This window comes from Gambusia affinis, linkage group LG07, assembly GCF_019740435.1.
Source record: "Gambusia affinis linkage group LG07, SWU_Gaff_1.0, whole genome shotgun sequence".
NCBI classification, from domain to species: domain Eukaryota; kingdom Metazoa; phylum Chordata; class Actinopteri; order Cyprinodontiformes; family Poeciliidae; genus Gambusia; species Gambusia affinis.
The window spans coordinates 27,658,093-27,677,011 of record NC_057874.1 but is presented as its reverse complement, the minus strand read 5'-3'; the positions used below and the strand labels follow the sequence as shown (position 1 = coordinate 27,677,011).

At 38.6% G+C, this 18,919-nt stretch overlaps 2 protein-coding genes across 8 annotated transcripts in view; one reads left to right on the top strand and one right to left on the bottom strand.

Annotated features, from left to right (window-relative positions):
- Positions 1 to 660: 660 nt before the first annotated feature.
- On the bottom strand, positions 661 to 14,610 carry ccdc66 (coiled-coil domain containing 66). Of its 3 annotated transcripts, none has more exons than XM_044121882.1 (21): positions 13,774 to 13,968; positions 12,087 to 12,145; positions 11,785 to 11,810; positions 11,365 to 11,610; positions 10,467 to 10,710; positions 10,271 to 10,385; positions 9,196 to 9,290; positions 9,029 to 9,084; positions 7,836 to 7,916; positions 7,001 to 7,135; positions 6,513 to 6,730; positions 5,239 to 5,323; positions 5,003 to 5,161; positions 4,337 to 4,424; positions 3,922 to 3,996; positions 3,612 to 3,849; positions 3,112 to 3,313; positions 2,998 to 3,035; positions 2,551 to 2,696; positions 1,186 to 1,316; positions 661 to 858 (listed from the first exon to the last, which is right to left on the bottom strand). In XM_044121882.1, the coding sequence occupies exons 1-21, from the start codon at positions 13,782 to 13,784 to the stop codon at positions 757 to 759; spliced, it is 2,550 nt and encodes an 849-aa protein (XP_043977817.1). In that variant the 5' UTR covers positions 13,785 to 13,968; the 3' UTR covers positions 661 to 756. The 3 variants fall into 3 exon arrangements, with proteins under 3 accessions (XP_043977817.1, XP_043977818.1, XP_043977819.1); XM_044121883.1 differs by having other exon boundaries at positions 11,785 to 11,807; XM_044121884.1 differs by lacking the exons at positions 11,785 to 11,810; positions 13,774 to 13,968 and adding an exon at positions 14,500 to 14,610.
- ip6k1 (inositol hexakisphosphate kinase 1) overlaps positions 14,406 to 18,919 on the top strand; it is a 29,604-nt gene continuing 25,090 nt past the window's right edge. For 4 of the 5 annotated variants that reach the window (XM_044121888.1, XM_044121885.1, XM_044121889.1 and 1 more), the window contains exon 1: positions 14,406 to 14,581. The gene's annotated coding sequence lies outside the window, so the exon portion shown is untranslated. Of the gene's footprint in view, positions 14,582 to 14,643; positions 14,787 to 18,919 lie in introns of those variants that run through there. The other variant, XM_044121887.1, reaches the window with a different exon arrangement.

The following is an 18,919-nucleotide window of genomic DNA, read 5'->3' as shown; positions in this document are numbered from 1 at the left end:
ATCTGAAACAGAAAAGCTGTCTAATAAGATATTTCCAGTTCATTTGGAGATTTCTGAAAAGGAAATTCAAATAGTAAAAATTACAGCTGCAGTTTTACCTCTTCAATTTACGTTCAAAAAACCATTTAAAATATCAAGAATTATGATTCACATTATGATTAGTCAGAACAAAAATGTAAATATTTGAAATTTATTTTTGACCAATTTCAATTTATGTTTCACAGCCAGTAATTTATTGTAGACATTCTGAATTGAAACTTCCATAAAAATTTATTGTAATGTAATTTTTACAAGTCAGAATGTAACTGAATTACATTAATTATCAGGAATTCAAGAGAGGTGAAATGGATTTTATGCTAAAACAGCCTGCCATACACAGTGCAGCCAGACTTTGTCATGTCAACATTGCAGCTTTGAAAAATTATTAAAAATGATCAGTTATTAATAAACCAAACTTTAAATAACATTTACAATAAATAAAAAATGGAACATTTAGAAACTAGTCGCTCGTTGTTCAGCAGGAAACTGGGAGACCAAACCGTTTTGTAACAGCGACCGTAATGAGGTAGAACCTTCCTGTTTGAGCAGATTGATGGAAACCGAGGGGAAAATCGCTCGTTTAAACTTTTCCCTCCATGAAAGAATCACAGCAAACCGAAGCAGGTTTCTGTTAGTGTTTATCTTCAGGCGGTTTCCGTCCACGTAGAACAGGAAGTCCCATCAGCAGCAGTGGGAGGGGCTTCCAGACGACGGCGGTCATGTGCGGTGAGCTGCGGAGAGCGCGCGCTGCTCGTTATCACGGCGGTTCCGGACGGGCTTCAGGTCCGTCTCCAGCTCCTTCTGCTTCTGTAATAAACCCTGAAAAACAGACAGCGGCTGGCTGAGTGGGTTCACCTGCAGGCGGAACTGATCCGAGGGAAACAAGCTGCTGGTAAAAAGACTTAAACGTACATTGTTTGTTATATATATATTATATTATGTGTTTAGTTAATTATTTTTACATATTACATCTTTTTATGCTCTCATAAAAATTTCCTATCTCATTTTACATGACCTGAAAAGTGTGGCGTAGCTCCCTGTCAACATTTGCAGAGTTTATGGGGTGTGAATACTTTTCCAGGATTGAGTGGTCAGCATGTTTTTTTTCTGTTCTCCTTTGGGAGCCAGCAGGTTTGTCTGGGTTACCTGCCGCAGCTGGGCCAGGCCTCTCAGGATCTCCTGCTGGCGCTGGGAGCCAGGCAGCATCTCTGGGTGGAGCAGCGGGTCTTGATGCGAGGAGCCAGGAGGAGGAGCTGAAGCCTCAGGAGGAGGAGGGCCTGACCAGGACAGATAAGGTTCTGATTGGCAATAACTCACCAAAAACAGACAAACTGGACTTCCTGTCCACCCAGGTTACAGAGAAAGATGGCTGCAAAGCATACTTAGGCTTAAAATGTTTAATATAATCTCAGTGTTGAAACTAATTTCTCAAAGTTTCTGTTCTGTTTAATCTGTTCCAAAATAAAACCCAGTTTTTATTTTGGAACAGATTAAAACCCTTCAGTTGGGCAGAAAGCTGCCCCCTGGTGGTGAACAGGGAAAACAACACCGCTCTGTAACCAAATCCATTTTCAAGATGTCAGCCAAACAAAACTTGTCTAGAGCTGCAAATGTCACACAACACTTCATTTTAGAATAATATCTACTTTTGGAAAGTTGACATTTTATTTTTTTATTATGCTTTCTAGAATTTCTTGCATTGTTTTTATTGTTTGATAGGCACAGATTCAAAAACAGATCAAAACAATCTAAGGTCTGGTGTTGATGGTTGACAGCACCAGAAGGATGTTTATCGGTTGATTAAAATGAAAAGTTAACAGTAAAAACAATAAAAGGATATAAAAACAATATAACACAATGCACTTAAGACTTCTGAATCAAAAACTGATCATTTAAAACTCTGGTTCGTAGCCAATTCTTAAGCCTTAGAATTTATATTTTAATGTCAGTTTTGGTTTCAAGGGGACCCACGATTAGTTGTAACAAAAACATTTGAGAAATATTTATTTTAGATGTAAAAACAATACGGTAAAGTTGTTTGGTTTTAATACATTTAAATAAAATAGTGTCACATGGACTTTGCAATTTTTACATTGCAATGCATTCTGGGTAAATGACATATGCTAGGTCCCATAGTGCTAGCTCTGTCCAGCTCAAACAGTAATGAGTTCCTGAGTTACACAGAGAAGTTTAAAATCTAATTTTACAATTTAAAATATAGATTTGCATAAAATTTGGAAACAAAGGATCCATTTTTCCCCATGTAGGATTTAAAATGACATATAAAAATAAAAAAAAGCACAGATTCAGAACTAAAAACATTACCGCTGCTTTTAGTGTCATTATTTGTGGAAATTGACATAGTGCAGGAATAAACTGAATAATTGTTACAAACCTGCGTCTGTTGTCTTAATATCTTAATTTAGAAATATTAAAATTTCAGCCAAATTTACTAAGAACCGCTGCAGACTGCTGCTGTCGAGTTTAAAACAGTTCTGATGTTTTTCTAACCGGGGTGTGTCCTGGGTGGCGGCGTGGCGGCGGGCTCCAGGGGGTCCAGGCTGAAGACCTCAGCGGTCCGGAGGTAAGGAACGAACTCCAGGGCGGGAGGAGGAGAGCCGGACGCCTGCTGACTCTGGGCAGGAGGAGAGCGCCCCCTGCAGGATGCCACAGTCCAGATTTAACCTCTCTGGTTTATTTTATTAACAAAACTGAACAATCTGAGACCGTCCTGCTAAGATGAAACTCATTTATTCTCTCTATATAAACTACTGCAGTTCCAGTGGCGCTGGTCACAAACTGGTGAAAAAAAATCCAGATTCTCCAAAAAATAAATCTTCGAAAACTAAAAATTAAACTAATAAATAAAATAGATATTTTTAAATAATGTTTTTGCCCTGCCCTATTTAAACTACATAATGAGGGGAGAACGTTTCAGGTTAATGTGGAGCAGCTCACCGGTCCGTGTCGATGGTTCCTTTCAAACCCGATTCCACCTGAAACATCAGAGCTCATTAGTAAACAACAACAACTTCGTTCATTTAAGTCCAGTGTGATTTTCTGGTTCTCCACCTTCTTAGCGGGACTGGTTTTGTTCTGCTGGCCGTTGGGGCCGAGCCGGGCCTCCTGCTGGGGAGTGGGCGGTTCTGTTCTGGTCGGACGGGCCTTCTGCAGGGCCAGCAGCTCAGCCTGCCTCCTCAGTCGGCTCTCCTGCCGGTCCCTCTGCAGGGAGACCGGGTAGCGCTCCGAGGCGGGAACGAACCGCCGGCTGGGCCTGGAGAACCGCAGCAGGGACAGAACAAAAACCGTTTGCTAATCAGCCCTCATATCAACCTCTCCTCTGATTGGCTGAATTATAAACGTATCTCATGTGAATGTTTACATCCGGTGCCCATAATTTGTAGTGACTTATCGCATAAACAAGCTCATTTAAGTATGGTTTTAATGTAATTTCCTATTTAATGGAACCACCAAAATTGCAAAACTGTGTTTTTTCGACATTCGCAGAATCCAGAAAAATACTTAGTGATGGGAATGTAGCTGCTGTTTTGGAGTAAATGTTGTGTTTTAACCTCTGTGTCCCCCAGTCCGGCCTCATCTTGCTCCTCTTGCTCCTCTCCGTCCGGGCGAACGGTGCGTACGGGTCGTCTCCCGCTGGCAAACAGATGTTCTCCTTCCCCGCTCTCGGCGCACGGCTCCTGCTGCTAGGCTCAGCAGAACCACAGGGAGGCGGACAGTTCTGGTTCTGGACGGAGACGTCAGCGGACTGAACTCTGTCTGCAGCAGCAGCAGGAGGAGGAGGAGCATCCTCTGCTCAGGGGGAGGAGAGAAGCTGTAATTGTATGTTAAAAATGAGAGCGGGGTCCATCTGTGGCAGCTCACCTGTCTGAACAGACGAGTCTTTAAACGACGAACCGCTGTCGCCGTTTTTCACACTGTCAGCCTCCCGGGTGACGGCTGAACACACACAAACAAAACCAACAGTTAGAAGAAGTTTTCTAGTAGTTTGTAGTTGAAATATTTGGAAAAAATACACATATGGCCAACATGGTTTAGGTTTGCCTAAACTGAACCCACGGAGATTTAAGATGGTTTTCACACCTGAAAGTCCGATAGAGTCGGTCAGACTGGGGACCAAAACTGCAACATTCGTTACATTTTCTTTTATTTAACTTGTCACTTCTAAATGTTAACCACTCCTGAAACAAGTGAAGTTCTGCTGGACTAGTTTAGCACAGAGAACCGGTTTGTTCTGGGTTGTTTGGGTCGGTTGTGGCGACATTAGCGCTTCACTCACTTCTGGATCCGGGCGGCTCCTCCGACCCGCCGCCCATCTCTGGCTGCTCCGCCGGCGGGACCGGATCGTTCTGAAGCTCAACCAAAACCTGAAGAGAAGGAAATGGATTGTTTCTGACATTGGCAGACGCCCAGGGTGGAACTAGATAGGGGGCGTCAGCACAAACTATATAAAGCGATCATTCCATGCTTTTGTGATTTTGTAGAAATTTATGCAAAAATCAACAATTTTATGAATCTCTTCTGCACTGATGGATAATTGTGAGTTTAATGCAAATTTTTCCCCAAAAAGATAAAAAATATTGGGTTTAAGTGATGCTAACTCCCTCCTGAAGGTGGCAGTCTTACTTCTCCAAGATCAAGAAAATAAGATTGACTTATTTAAGTTCTTTAAAGAAAATATTCAGCTTTCCAGTCTGTCTGCTTGTTATATTGTTCAGCATCTTTAATTAATTGATCCCAAAAGGAAGTTAAATATTTATTGTTATTATTAACAATTATGATAACAGTCAACGGGGATTTAGGACCAATGTTTGCCATCAGTTACACTGAACCTATGAAGGATGAGGCACAACGTAGTTTCAGACTTTTTCTTTCTCTTTTGGTGAAATCTGAAGGGATGAATGTTCTGCCAGTGGTGAAGGTGTAACGTCTTTCGACCCCTGACCTTCTCCTTCTTCTTTAGTATCTCCAGCTTGTACTGCTTCTGCAGCTTCTCCCTCTCCATGGCAACCCTCCGCTCCTCCTTCTCCTCCTCCCGTTTCCTCGTCGCCTCCTCCAGCTCCCTCTGCCTCCTGCGCTCCTCCATCTGGGCCTCGATGGCTCTCTGGGCCAGAATAAAGCGGTGAAGCCAAAGCGGCACGCGCTGAAGACGAGGCTTCCTCCAGGTTGGTGTCGCCCTACCTGCTGGTCCAGCTGTTTGAGCCGCCTCCTCTCTCGCTCCTCTATCTGTGCCGGATCCAGCAGCGACGTCATCGTCCTCAGGTAGCTGCAGGAAAAACAGAGTTCAGATTAAACAAAGAGCTTTATTACTGTTGGTGTTTGGGGCTTAAAACTGATACAGTAACATTCAAGCACTTTTCAATTTTTCAAACCTTTCCAGGGCCACATTTTGGAGATAAAAATAGAAATGGGTCTGTTATACTAACAAATGTTACATGATTTAATATTTTTCTCTTTCTACCAAGAACTGGATGATAAAAGTTTTTAGTCTGGTGCTTTGGTCTCAACAAGGCCTTCTTTCAAAGATAATTTTGCTTATAGATACTTCATAAATAATATTATTTGTCGTTTTGTTTATTTATTTTGGATATTTAAAATGTGTCCCAGTTCCAGTGTTAAATGTTTGTTAGAATTTAAAGTTTATTGATTTTGAGAATGTGTTCTTTCATTATTATTATGCCATTATCATTATATGACTTCAAAACAACATTATTGTTTATTGCAGTAACTTCTGGGAGAATTTATTGTCCAGAAAAATGTCTTATCGTGTTGCTTGAAACAAATACTTCCTTCTTGTTTTTCACAATAAAAGCTGAATTGTAACTTAAAGTTGGCTTAACAGCTCCTCTGGAGTTACCACTCAGATTAATACGTAAACCTGTCACAATAAAACAAATATTGCTGGACAATAAATCGTCCTAGAAGTTATTCTAGATATTCTACATATGTGCCATTTTAAAACATATTTAAAGTTGCTTATGATAGAAATGAAGATGCTGAGTCCAGCCTGGAAGGGAATCCTGCATAGGCCTGTAATACATTTTACTGGATGATAAATTGGCCCATAAATTATTGTGATATATGATAATATTGTTATTTTGAGACCATTTTCAGCTGAATTAATTAATGCAAGTATACCCAAATAAAGAAAAAAAAATTATAAACAATATTTAACACTGAACTGGAAAACATTTTAAATCTCCAAATAAACAAAAGAAGCGACGCAACAATGATTAAAATGGGTTATGCATTTCAAAAGTAAGAATCATTCAGCTTAGAGGGAAAACAGGCAAAACTGGCAGGAAGTGCAAACAACTTCCTACAGGGTGTCAATGTTTGCAGCGTTTTTCAACAATACTAAAGTGGATCATCCCTCTAACGACTTCTGTGCAAATGAAAATCGATTGATTTATTGATTATTGTGACTGGGTTGATCGTATTTCCCAGTTTTCTACCTGGATCTGGAGGGAAACCCTCTGGTTGAATCCACGCTGGCTCCCATGATGCTGTCGGCTCCACAGCTGCTGGTTCCCTCCCAAACCAGCGACAAGCTGGACGACGGGTCCCAGTCGTCTCGCTCGGAGCCGCTGAGGGGCCCCGGGGCCGCGGGTTGGGCCGGCGCTCTGCGCTGGAGCGAGTCGAAGTGCGCGGCCCAGCGGTCGTGGTCCTCCGTCTGCACAGACACGACGTTGCTGCGAGGTCAGACGCCAGATATCGGATAAACCGAATGGATTTTCATGCGATTTGGCCTTTTAAACACATAACCTCCGTTTAATATCACTGAAAACCACTGATACTGAAAACTTTGACCAAGATTTGCAAATTCTCCTTTTTTGTGTTTGCGTATGGACTAGCAGTGCATAGTATTTTATAGAAGCAAATATCTCATCTGTCAATGTTTTAAAACGACCCAGCTATGTTTGGACTAGGCCAGGGTCTCTACCTGTCTGCGCCGCAGCTTCTCCTGTTTCCGGCGCTCGGCCGTCTCCTCCCGCTGGCGGTCCAGCTCCTCCAGCCAGACCCGCCTCTGCTCCTCCTTCCTCTCCACGCTCAGCATTTCCTCCATGGGCGTCACCTCCTGCAGCAACGGTGTCCAAACGTTTCGTCACACCGGCCAAAATGATCAAATCAAAAGTAGCCAAAAATAAAACAACCTGACTCAAGAAAATTACATTTTCAGCTTAGATTCTTTCAAAAAGGAAACCTATTGGACACCCAGAACTTGAGAAGGATTGTAACAACGGTGCGTTAGGGAATCATTGTAGATAAAAAAAAGAAGAGGTGGAATAAAATCAAATCAGAAATTTTATGATTATTTTCAGAAATTCTCTAGGAACAATGTGGAAATTTCCACATTTAAAAAAATCAAACATTTTTGACAGTTGAAAATCTTCTTTTGGACTCGATCGAATACATTTATCTTCAACACTAAGAACAAGATTTGGCTCTTTTTCAAAATGTTTGATGTATTTAGTAAAGCTTAATAAAAAAAGGCTTTGGCTTTTCAGTAAAAGTTTCTGAATAAACGTGGCTTTACCTTTTGCTAAAACTTCGTTACAAGAAAATTATGTTGGTAAAAGTTTTACTCTTATTACATATCAAAACTCTACCTCTGCATTGTGCTGGATGGCCCAAATTTGTATCATTCTTGAGTTACAAGAATGATACAAAATCACACCAAGGGCCGCAAATGTCTTTGGGCCTCTGTGTCGTAGATCCAGCGGGATCCAGCAGTTGGAGGTGAAATGTTTGAAACTACGTTCAGAGTTTATGTTTACCCCAAGTCGGAAGCTGGACCTGGTGGCGGCTGGCTGCTCTCTGTGGCCGGCAGAGGAAACACTCTCTGCGTATTTCTCACCCTGCAACACACAGCAACATCCAAAAAATATCAATAAAATACAGGCTGGAGGGCCTGGAAACTGCTTCACGTTCCTCTTCACTACACATTTGAGATGCATTTTGTTTTTGTTATTAATTCACCTCCAGGTCTACTTGATGTTTTTACACCATTAAATGATAACAGAAGGATTTAGGGATTGAAGGGATTTCTGAGAGTCAGAACTCAAAGTGGACAAATAAAAATTATTCATACTCATGTGTAGAGCTGTGCGATAAATCGATTTTATCCATTAAAATTAGGATTTTAAGAGATAAAAATGGATAAAATTTTAATGAGAAAATGTTTTTTCATTAAAATGATCACATTAGTACGCATTGGTATGAATAAACTTTATTTATCAATTAAAAACAGGATTTTTCCTGATTTTATCCCATTAAAATCCGGATTTTATTGGATAATGACTAAAATTTATTCATACTAATATGTAGGGCTGATTTTAATAGAAAAAATTTATGAATTTCTTCATTAAAATTCTGATTAAATTTTAGAATATTGTGGTAAAATTGCATCGATTATCACTATATTCTTGTAACTAATAAAAGAAAAAAAACCTCAAAGATTTTAGGCTCATCCCCAAAGATAAATCATTACAAGACACAACAAAGAAGAACTCAAATGCTGCCGTTCTTGAATGTAATGCAAGTAAAATCCATTTTTTCCTAATACCTCTTCATGTCGTTTCAGTGTCAGGTCGGAGACGCCTGCCTCATTTAGCGTCACAAACAAACTTCTTACTTGAATGGAAATGAAAAAGTCTAAATCCGCCTGTGGTATGAATAATTTCAGACTTATTTGTATTTGACAGACTGCTGTTAAACCACAATACACTCCCTAAAATTAGCCTCTTTTTCCCCCAACAATGTAAATTTTTTAAAAGTTATTCCAGTTATTTGGTTCCATCTGAGGGATAAATTTAACCAGTACGCAGCTTCTCAAATGGAAAATGTTCCCATTATGATTTCCGGCTCTGTGCTTTTTTCTGATTAAAAGCATGAAGTAATCATGGCAACTGTTGGGTGTTAAACCAGGAGAATAAAGAGTCTAATAAAGGTTGAGGTGAAGGTGAAATACCTGCAGTCTGCTGGGGGCTGAAAGCTGCAGCTGCTGCTTCAGGGCGACCTGCTCATCTAAAAGTCACACAAACATTTTCGTTCAACAAAATTATTACTGCTGGACGTTTCTTCCCGTTTAGAGCCAGTTTTTTCTTTCCTCTGTCGCCACATGCAAAGCGTTCGTACCAAGCTCTCTTTTCCACTGAGCCTTCTTTGCGTCGATGGCGGCTCTGCTGTCCGGCCGGCGCTCTTTGAACCAACTGAACGAAGAGCGATGCAACCTAAGAAAGAAAAGAAAACAGAACAATTTGGAAAGACAGGACAGATTTCTTTAGCAGGATTTTTACAAATTTTGTTTGTTTTGTGGCCTAATTCTTTGTGGCCCCCTAGAATTATATTACAAAATAATGGCTGCAAGTCCAGTTAACTAATTTTAAAACCAGGCATTAATCAATGCATGTGCAGTGGAGATCAGCAGAGTTGAGCCTTTTTTCATTCAGTGTCATCAACAGAAAGAGAAAAAGGCTGGAAGAGACGATAAAGCCGATAATTAAAATGACGTCGATAGTTTTAATTTATCGTACGATTAATTGATTTATTGTTTATTGCAACAGGCCAAGGGGGCGTGGCTGAATGGCGAGTTCTAATCCCTCCCAGTTTGCATACGGTTGCCTGATACATCATATATGCATCATTCGATTTGCACCAAACTTATTATAATTGATCTTTGCTAACCTCTAAAGACCCTAATAGCATTAAAATGTAATTTGACAATAATTGATCTTTGCTAACCTCTAAAGACCCTAATAGCATTAAAATGTAATTTGACTCCACTGCACCCCCTAGGTTGTTCCAACAGATTTATCTCCTTAATACCGATCTGCACCAGATCTTTTGTGCAACGTCAGGGAACCCTGCTGAACACGTCAATGAGTATCGCCTAGTGGACAGGTGTGGGAACTGCACGAGAGTGTCTATGTGGTGAACAGGTGGCGTTGCTGGAACCCCTTCGGTCGCCATGAGGCCGGAGCCACGATGAGGTGCGAGGGCCTCCAACGTCTAAATTATTCTCTTAAATAAATAGAATTTATGTTTAAAACAGATAAATGATGTTACCGTTTTTTAATATCTACCCCTATTGTTTCTGCTGAAGAAATTACAGCTCAAACTGAATTTAAATGTTTATTTTTTATTTTTGTTGAACTTGAATCAATCTGGAATGATTTACAGCAGAAGAATTTGAGTTTATAAAAATGTTTACCTGCCATATTCATCAACACCTTCCTCCTTCATTTCTTCTCTTTTCTCATCCTCCTTTATTTGCCTTTCTTCTCCTCCGTTCACAGAAGAGACAGAGTTTGTGTGTGTTTGACCTCCTAGTGATTAAAATGAGACAGTTTATAATATGATGCAGCTTTTTGCTTCCAGCAGACCTGCAGTTTTTCTTGCTGTGCCACCTTGAGCCGCCTGCTCCTCTGGACCCTGCTGGGTGCAGCCGGTCAACACCGTGATGGAGCTGAGGAGGTCCCGCACCTCTCCGTTCACACACACCACGTCTCCGTCCTTCAGGCCTGCATCCACGCTGCTCAGCACAGGCTGCGACGCTCCGCCTCCGCCCTTGCCGTTTTGAGGTAGAGCTGTTCTCCTGGGGGATCCCAGCGGTCCGACAGCAGAGCTGAGTTTGTGTTTGTTTGCCTTTACCTTCAGAGGATGCAAACAAAGTTACACAGCAGCTTGAAAAAGGTGGAAAAAGAAATTGTTGTTATTTTGATAACTATTATACTACCTGAGATACCAAATGTTTTATATAATAAACCTTTATTTAAGGGATGCTTTAAAAAGTAGTTTTACACTTCCACCATGCAAAATAAATGCTTAATTTTGTTCTTATTTACACTCGCATATGAAACTGGCTGCATACAGATGAACAATTATACAACTGTGCATCTTTGAAAAGCAGAAGTGGAGCCTTCTTGCACAACCAACAAGAATGTAGTTAGTGGTTTCTGGATGGTGAGTCAACAAGAAAACACTTGTCTTTTCCAGCAGCCATTGTAGAGCTGTAAAACCAGCTGACCAAACATGCTGGAGATCAGCTAGGGTTGCTAAGTGACAGCGGAATTATCGCTGGGTTGCTAGGTAACGGGCTGCTTTACTGCTTATCTGAAACGTTACATTTTGAAGGTTTTTGAAACAGCTCATTTTCCAGACACCAAAAAACATCAACTTACTGTCAGCTGGATGGTGTTGAAACCCAAACAGAAATACAAATATATGAAATTAACCTACTAGCTCCCCTTTAAATTGTACCATTACTGATCCAAACATGAATTATTTAGGCTCCGCCTCCCTTACCTTTGCCACGGCCTTACTGGGGTGCTCTTTATGACGGCCCGGAGTTTTGGATGAATTCAGGATGGAGCTTCTGCCATCAGTGGTGGAGATGCTGGAGCTGCAGGATGAAGCTGCTGCTGCTTTACACCTGACCTCCCTGACACCCCGCGCAGCCTGGTGAGCTGGACGCTCCTCAGGCTGAACCTCCTCCAGGCAGGACGGCTGCCTGGCGCTCAGGATGATAGCTGCTCTGTGTTTACTGGGCAGCTGCAGGAAACGCATCACAAACCATTCAGGTAAACAAAGACCTTAAAGATCAACACATTTATTTATTTTAATTATTTTTTCTCCTTTCTGTCTGGAATCATTTCTGGAAGAGACTAAGCAGTGCTGGACACCAATATAGAGCTAAAGACAACAGATGTTAATGTTGTTTCTTACCTTTATTGGATTTTTCACAACACCTGCTGTAAAAATAAACCAAATGAGCCAAAAAATATCATGAATGCATAAAATTTAGACATATTACTATTACTTAATATTAAACGTAGACATTTTTTAAAATCATTTAAATTTTACAGCAATCAATTTTTATCATAAGCAGCTAAATCAATGAAATGGTTGTTAAAGCAGATATCTTAGTATATTGGAGCAAAGTCTTCTGTAATCAAACGCAAAGATAAGAAGATAATTTATCCCAAAATGTTGCCATTAAGGTAAGTTGTGAAGTAGAAAAGCCTCACCATGAGTGAGTAAAATCAATCTGGGTTTTCCATTTTCCAGCTCAAACAGCAGACCATCTCTGTTCAGGAACAATAAGAGTCATTAGAGCACAAAGTAGAGAAGAAAACAAAAACCACAATCATAAGAGACAAATGGAAAAATGTGTTTAAGAAAATGAATGAAAGTTAATAGCTCCCCTTCATTCACTCACTGATTTAAATCTGAATTTTTAAAACCTAAAATAGATTCTGAAAGAGTTTTTCTGTTTGGCTTTCACAAATTTTTCCTCAGCAATCTACATTCAGAATCCCACAATGACAAAATCAAACAAAATTTGATATGTATTTAATAATTTCTTTTAAAAATATTGTATTTAAATAAGCATTAAGACCCTTTATTTACAGTTTAGTTGAAGCACCCTGGAAGAAAATACTAGTTTATAGATACACCAGGAGTTTGAGTGACTCTGGATGAACAACTTTCAGAGATATTAATCCTTTGTTTATTCTGGTAAAAATGGCTGGGATTACACTCAAAAAACAAAATCTTATCAAGTATTTTTATTTGTCTTGTTTCTAGTGCAAATATCTCAGTGTACCTGAGACAAAACTAACTTCAAGTCTCCTTTCAACAAGATAAAGGAGCTTATAATTCCTTCATATTGATAAAATTGTATTAATTCCACTGGTAGATTACTTAATTTATAACAGTCCCACAGAATGATGCTTCCACCACCATAGTTCACTGTTGGGTTAGTGAGGAGCATTGTCTGCTTTCCTCCAAACTCGATACACTTTAGAACAGAACCGTCCTGCCAACAACCATCCGTGTCGACAAAATCTCTTTAGAGAAACTTTGATAATATAAGATGCATTTAAATTTCCCACTGAGATTAATAAGTTATGTCTGAATTTAATTTACAGCTACACACCTCAACAGCTCTGAGAGCTTTAGTATCTGAGCCGCTTAATGAATCAAATACATTATGGATACACAGAGTCTGAATATGATACTCGTAATTTAATATCCAACTAAAAACATTTTGCACACACTAACATGTTCTCCAACTGCCAGCAACAACCTCTGTCATAAAAGGTGTAGATTTTTACACAAAAGTCACCTAAAGTTTTAAATACTCTGTTTTTAATGTTATTTCAAATATTTATTTTTAATAAATTTAGGAATTTAGATTATTTTTACACTGGGAAGCAACATAGTAACTGAGCAAAGTGAAGGACCTGTGTATAATAAATTTTGTATAAAGAGTCATTATTACAGTTGAGACCATAGGTTTGCATACACTTAATAAAAAGACATACACATTTATATTTCTCACAGTCTTAAGTTAAATCGGCCTGTCTTTCTCTTGTTTTGTTTTAGTTAGAATTAATAAAATTATTTATATTTACTAAATGCATCAATACTGAGAGAAGGAATTGTGTTTATTTATGTCTTCAAAATTATTTGGTAGTATTGCCTCTGAACTGCATGACTAACAGACATAAAACAGGTTTGATTTAACTTCAGACTGTGAGAAACAAATTATGTTTTTTTTAAATTATTAATAAATAGCAAATATGTCAAAGTGGGTTAAGTTCGATTGATTTTCTGAAATTAATTAATAAGCATTAATTTCTGTACAATTTCACTGCGACACCTTATCTATTCACTGTTTTAGCTTAGCAAGCTGTTCAGCAGCAGACTCACCCAAGGTTCATGTCGAGAAAAATACCGAATCAGCAGTAGATTTACAAACAAACTTAAAATAATATAAAATAAGTCACTAGCACATTAATCTTCATAGTTAAAAAGCACGTTAACTGAGCAGCACTGAGAGCTAACAAGCCAATTTCTGGGGGAAAACGGTTGCCTACGTTGGTTGCTACCCACGAACAACAAGCGTGTCACTGATTGGCTAATCTTTGCTGCATTTAAAATTATTGACCAATGAAAGGTCTCCATTTTTGGACGTTTAAATTTGATGACGGTGCATTCATTGACACTCGGGATTTATCAAAGACTGAAGCTCACACTGTTTTAATGACAGTAATTTATCCTACAGTGGTACATTTAAAAGAACAAAGATATAAACTATGTAACAGTTATCAGAGACAAGTCATAATTTTAGCATTAAAGCTTTTGTAAGATTTGATATTCAGTCGTCGTCATCAGATTTAAATTCACTATTTTTTATTTCAGCGTCACTGTTATGCCTTTGAAAGTAAATATTATAACCATTAGTAAAACTATGGCTTTGAATCTCATAAATAATACCCCGTACCATACCACTGTCTATCTTTCAAGTGGTGGACATGTGAAGTTGCATGAATCCTCTGATGTAAGTGAAGGCACCGTGTCTTGTAATGAACTGTAAAATCTAAACAGTCTGCGTTAACCCTAAATGGAATAACGGTCGTTAATGAGTTAAAGCACCGAAGATCAAGCTCGATGAGCTCCTCCGGGTCCACCTCGCATATCCTCCGTGACGTCCAGCGTGCTCCCGGTGATTCTGAAGGTGTGTTGTTGTTGTGACAGCTTGGTGCAATCTAACTGGAGAGGCTGCGTAACGTCAGTCCGTGATGTTAGCCAGCACCGTTAGCATGCGAGGCTACTTAACGGCAACTAGACTCTGTGTAACGACAGTGTTTTCCGGGCGAGCCTGAGGGTCAGAGCTGCTCTTAATGAAGGTGGAATTACGACGGACGGTAGTATAAAACGAGGTGATGTTTTATTTTTCAATCAAAGCTTATTTAAATGCTGAAAGTGACCGACTTATTTCTCTTGCTGGTTGTCAGGCTAAGGTCAAGAAGCTGGCCAGTTCGGCAGCTAACGCTAACCGATACCTGTCTCTATAAACGTGTAATGTGACAGTACAGACAGTATCTGCTAGCGGATAATGGCCGAGCCTCTGGATCACACTGATCGGGAGTTAATATGTTGTTTTTATAGGCGTGGCTCTCCAAAAGTTTCATTCGCTGGAAGCTACCTCTGTGTAAATATGATTGTACCTAAGACCAGAGGCGTTGGTAGGTTTTACCACCCGGGGACTGAGCCTGCTAACACATATTTAACTATTTATAGGAATTTATTGATTTGAATAAATCAGTACTTGCTTGGATACATTATAATTACGGTACAAATTGCATTTGCAGTTTATCAATTAATTTTATAAACATCTAAACACTGACATTTTAGTTTAAATAAGCCTTATATAAAATAGGTTGTCTTTCATCACTCAAGTCCTGGTTTAATATGATTTACTATATTTTCTTGACTTAGTTTATTTATTTATGTTTATTTTAATCATTCAAATTGAAAAAATACCTTAATTTATCGCAAAAGAAAATGAAATGTTATCCAAGTATCTTTAAAGAGAGTGGCTGGTGATGCTGTGAGCATCAAGGAAGGACCGCCAGTAGCAGTCAGTCAAGCAAAACAATTTGAAGAATCCTCTGATTGAAGGCTGTTCATGTATCACTGTCATGACATGCTGACAGATTAATTTTCATGCAGCAGAGACTATTTTCTATTATAACATGTTCCAGATGACACAATCAGTTGTTGGCAATCACTGCCAATCCACCTCATTTGCTATCTGAATAAACGGTTGGGAAGCCGGGAAGAGAAACAATGGTTGATGGAAGAAATGCTTGAACCTCCTGCTCTGCTTCCTTGAAGCCTCCTTTTCAACCCCTCTGGAATTCGTGATGATAATTCAGATGTTATTTGAGTTTTTAGATGCTAATCCACTTGTCCAAGTTGTAAAAAAAATTAAAATAAATAAATACCTTGTTGCCATGGTTATGCATGATAACAACTGTAAAAAGGAAAAAGTAGGATCAAAAATTCTTCCTGATGTAGAGTATTTAGAAACAGAGGGAAGAATTCAACCAAAAAATAATCAGTAAAATAAGAACTGTAATAAATAGCTTATTTATTATTTAATTTATTATTCTAATACTAACCTTTATTTCTATTTTTTTGCTTGATTTTTAAAAACAAAATATCTCTGGTGTTTGGAATATTTACATGGATTTAGAAACAGTTTTGCTAATAATAATAATATTCAATTTTTTTTCCTCTTTTTTGTGTGATTTCATGTTACTTTGGTGGTTACACGTCATAAGGAAAGATTTGTTTGCTAAAGTTTTGCTTTGAAACCTGCATGCATTCAGGTTTCCTTCCTTGTTTACTTGCTCTACTTCAGATTTTCTGACGTCTGAAAATCAGCAGTTTAATCATATTTGATTAGAAGGCTTGCATTATGCTGATTGTGTGGTATTAATGCAGGGCTGCCTAGTCATGCTGCTTTGAATGATCGTTTTATTAAATAGGTAGTGGCAGTTATCAGCTCGTACTGGGAGCTACTGGAAGCTTTAAACAGGATGCAGTGGCTTTTGTGGCTCCAGCATACTGCCAGATATTCTATTTTAATAACCTCTCCCCTCTCAAACAGCTTGTTTTGGTTATTCAAAATGGCATCACAGCATTAGGAGGAGAGGAAAAGGATTATTTGCTTATTTGCAAATAATAAGCAAATATTATTTCCAGCATTTCTCTGGAAATCCAGGGAAAACATCTAAAGCTAGTAGATATTTTAAACTCTGTGTAGTCAGTCATTGTCCGTTTAAATAGGAACGTTATTTTTCTGAAACTCAGTTTGTATTCAAGCCAGAAAAGTAGAGCGTTTTGGAAATAATGACTCGGACTCCTGCTGAGCTGTCTCCATATGTCCCGTCTCCTGCCACCATCCTTCTGGTGGATTTTTTTATTCGCTCCTGACAACCGTCCTCTTGCAGTATTTTCTATTTTGTTTTCATCTGACATCGGCTTCTGTTTCAAAACAAACATGGCGGATGACGTATCTGATTATTGCAGAAGTTTTCAAAGGCTGGAGTAGGACTTACCGTGAGGCTTGGATGTTTATAAAGCTTCTCCCAGTTACCTCCTGATAAGACAGAAAAAAAAAACACTTGAATGTTTTTATATTTTATTTAAATCTCCTGAATGGAGATAAGCTGTTTGTCTTCGTCCTGGTTTCCCTGTGTTACGTTTAGAGACACGTTTGATTGCTTATAGCCAGGCCTATATGTTTTAATGTCCAGAAAATATTTGTAAAAGTAGGAAGAAAAAAGTGCCATTAATAAAAGCTTTAATAGAGCGACTGAGCTCTGATGTGACTGTCTCAGCAAATCAATCTGGTTGTTTTTTCAATATATACACAGTCATTTGAAATATTAGAACCAAACAAAGTTAATTTTGTTTTTTAAAACTGTGACAATGAAGTCGTAACAGAATGAAGTAGTAATATTAAGAAGAAAAAGAAATGATTTAACTGCTAGGTGAAACTTAGCGCGGCGATAAAATGAGGAATGTTGAGCATCGTGTGAAGTTATAAACTAGTATCGGTTTTATAAATGTGTAAATATTTTATATTTCCACACAACATAATTATTGTACAAACAGCCACGGAGCCACCGAGCTGATCACATCAGACATTAATAACTGCTTTTTCCCAATATAACAACTTTTTTTTTGTAATTTAGTGTCTTTATTCTGCTAATATTATGACTATGTTCTCCTAATGTTATGGCTTCATGAGGGTGATGTATCTACGCAGGCGTTGATAGATTTCTGACAGTCGTTTGGTTTGCAGCGATTATTTCTCTCTGTGCCAGAAAAGTGAGTGTGAGCATGTCGCCTGTGAGGTCATCTGTGACGTTTCTTTAGTTTTCGCCTTTATTTGGCTGAAAAGATGATTCTTTAGATTAATAATTTATCTGGAGACGGAACCAGCAGCTGTTTTCTGCCATGAGATCTGAATTGTGATGTGAATGTTTCTCATTTAAAGAAGACAGACTGACATGCTGGGTGCTGTGGCTGCTGGCTCAGGTTTGTGGTGTCAAAAGAGGCTGTATGTGAGTGTGTGTGTGTGCGTGGGTGTGTGTGTGGGTGAGTGTGTGTGGGCGTGTGTGTGTGTTGTAGCTGATGTGGTCTGTCTCTCCTCCCAGGCGAAGGTTAACGGGACACATTGTTCTCCTGGTTTTCTGTGTGTGTATCCCTCAGCAGCTGTTGGATTGTGTCAGGGGACCCAGCAGCAGCAGCAGCAGCAGCAGTTGTGTTTGTCTTATGTTTTTAATTTTTTTTTCTTTTTAAAACTCAGCAGACGTGAATTTGGGTTGGATGGCACCTCAAAAGTGTTGCATCTTTTCCCCAAAACTGTCTTCCAAAATCTTGATTCATCATTTGGATAGTTTTCTTTTTCTTTTTCCGTATTTATTTCTTCCTTTGTTATCTTTAGATTTTTCTCGGTTTCCATATTTTCTGTTTACAGATGTTAGAAATGTATCTTATATAATTTGAAACAAGGCTAAACTAAATTACAATCAATTTTTTAGTAAGAAATAGGAGCTTGTTTAAAGTCAATAATTTCTTAATATTAATTTTAAAGAAGTTCTTATTTCATTTGCAGATTATTTCACTTATAACAAGGGAAAAATGTCTTGTTATAAGTGAAATAATCTGCCAATGAAACTAACACTTTTTCACAAATATTAAGGAATTAGACTTAAAACAAGCTGATATTTCTTGCTGAAAAGTTTTTTTTAAGTTAGTTGTGTTTTATTTCCAAGACATTTGCACTAAAAACTGGACAAAAATACGTGTTAAGATTTTGTATTTTTACAGTGTGGTATGGACAAAATGCATTATGTATTGTGGCGCTAAGCCGTTCAGTGATTTTAAAGCTTTTTAAAGTTTTTTCTTTAGTTCAGTATTTTAAAGTTTATTCTCTCAGTGTAGGAACTTTATAACTTTGTGGTGTTCTCTATCTTGCTGGTTTTTGTCAGAACGC

What these genes read in the sequence shown, in the direction of transcription:
- ccdc66 (XM_044121882.1), bottom strand. An exon ending in GGTCCAGCTTCCGACTTGGG is followed by an intron (nt 7,136 to 7,835) that starts GTAAACATAAAC and finishes CCGTTGCTGCAG; the next exon opens with GAGGTGACGCCCATGGAGGA. An exon ending in GGAACCATCGACACGGACCG is followed by an intron (nt 2,697 to 2,997) that starts GTGAGCTGCTCC and finishes GGCATCCTGCAG; the next exon opens with GGGGCGCTCTCCTCCTGCCC.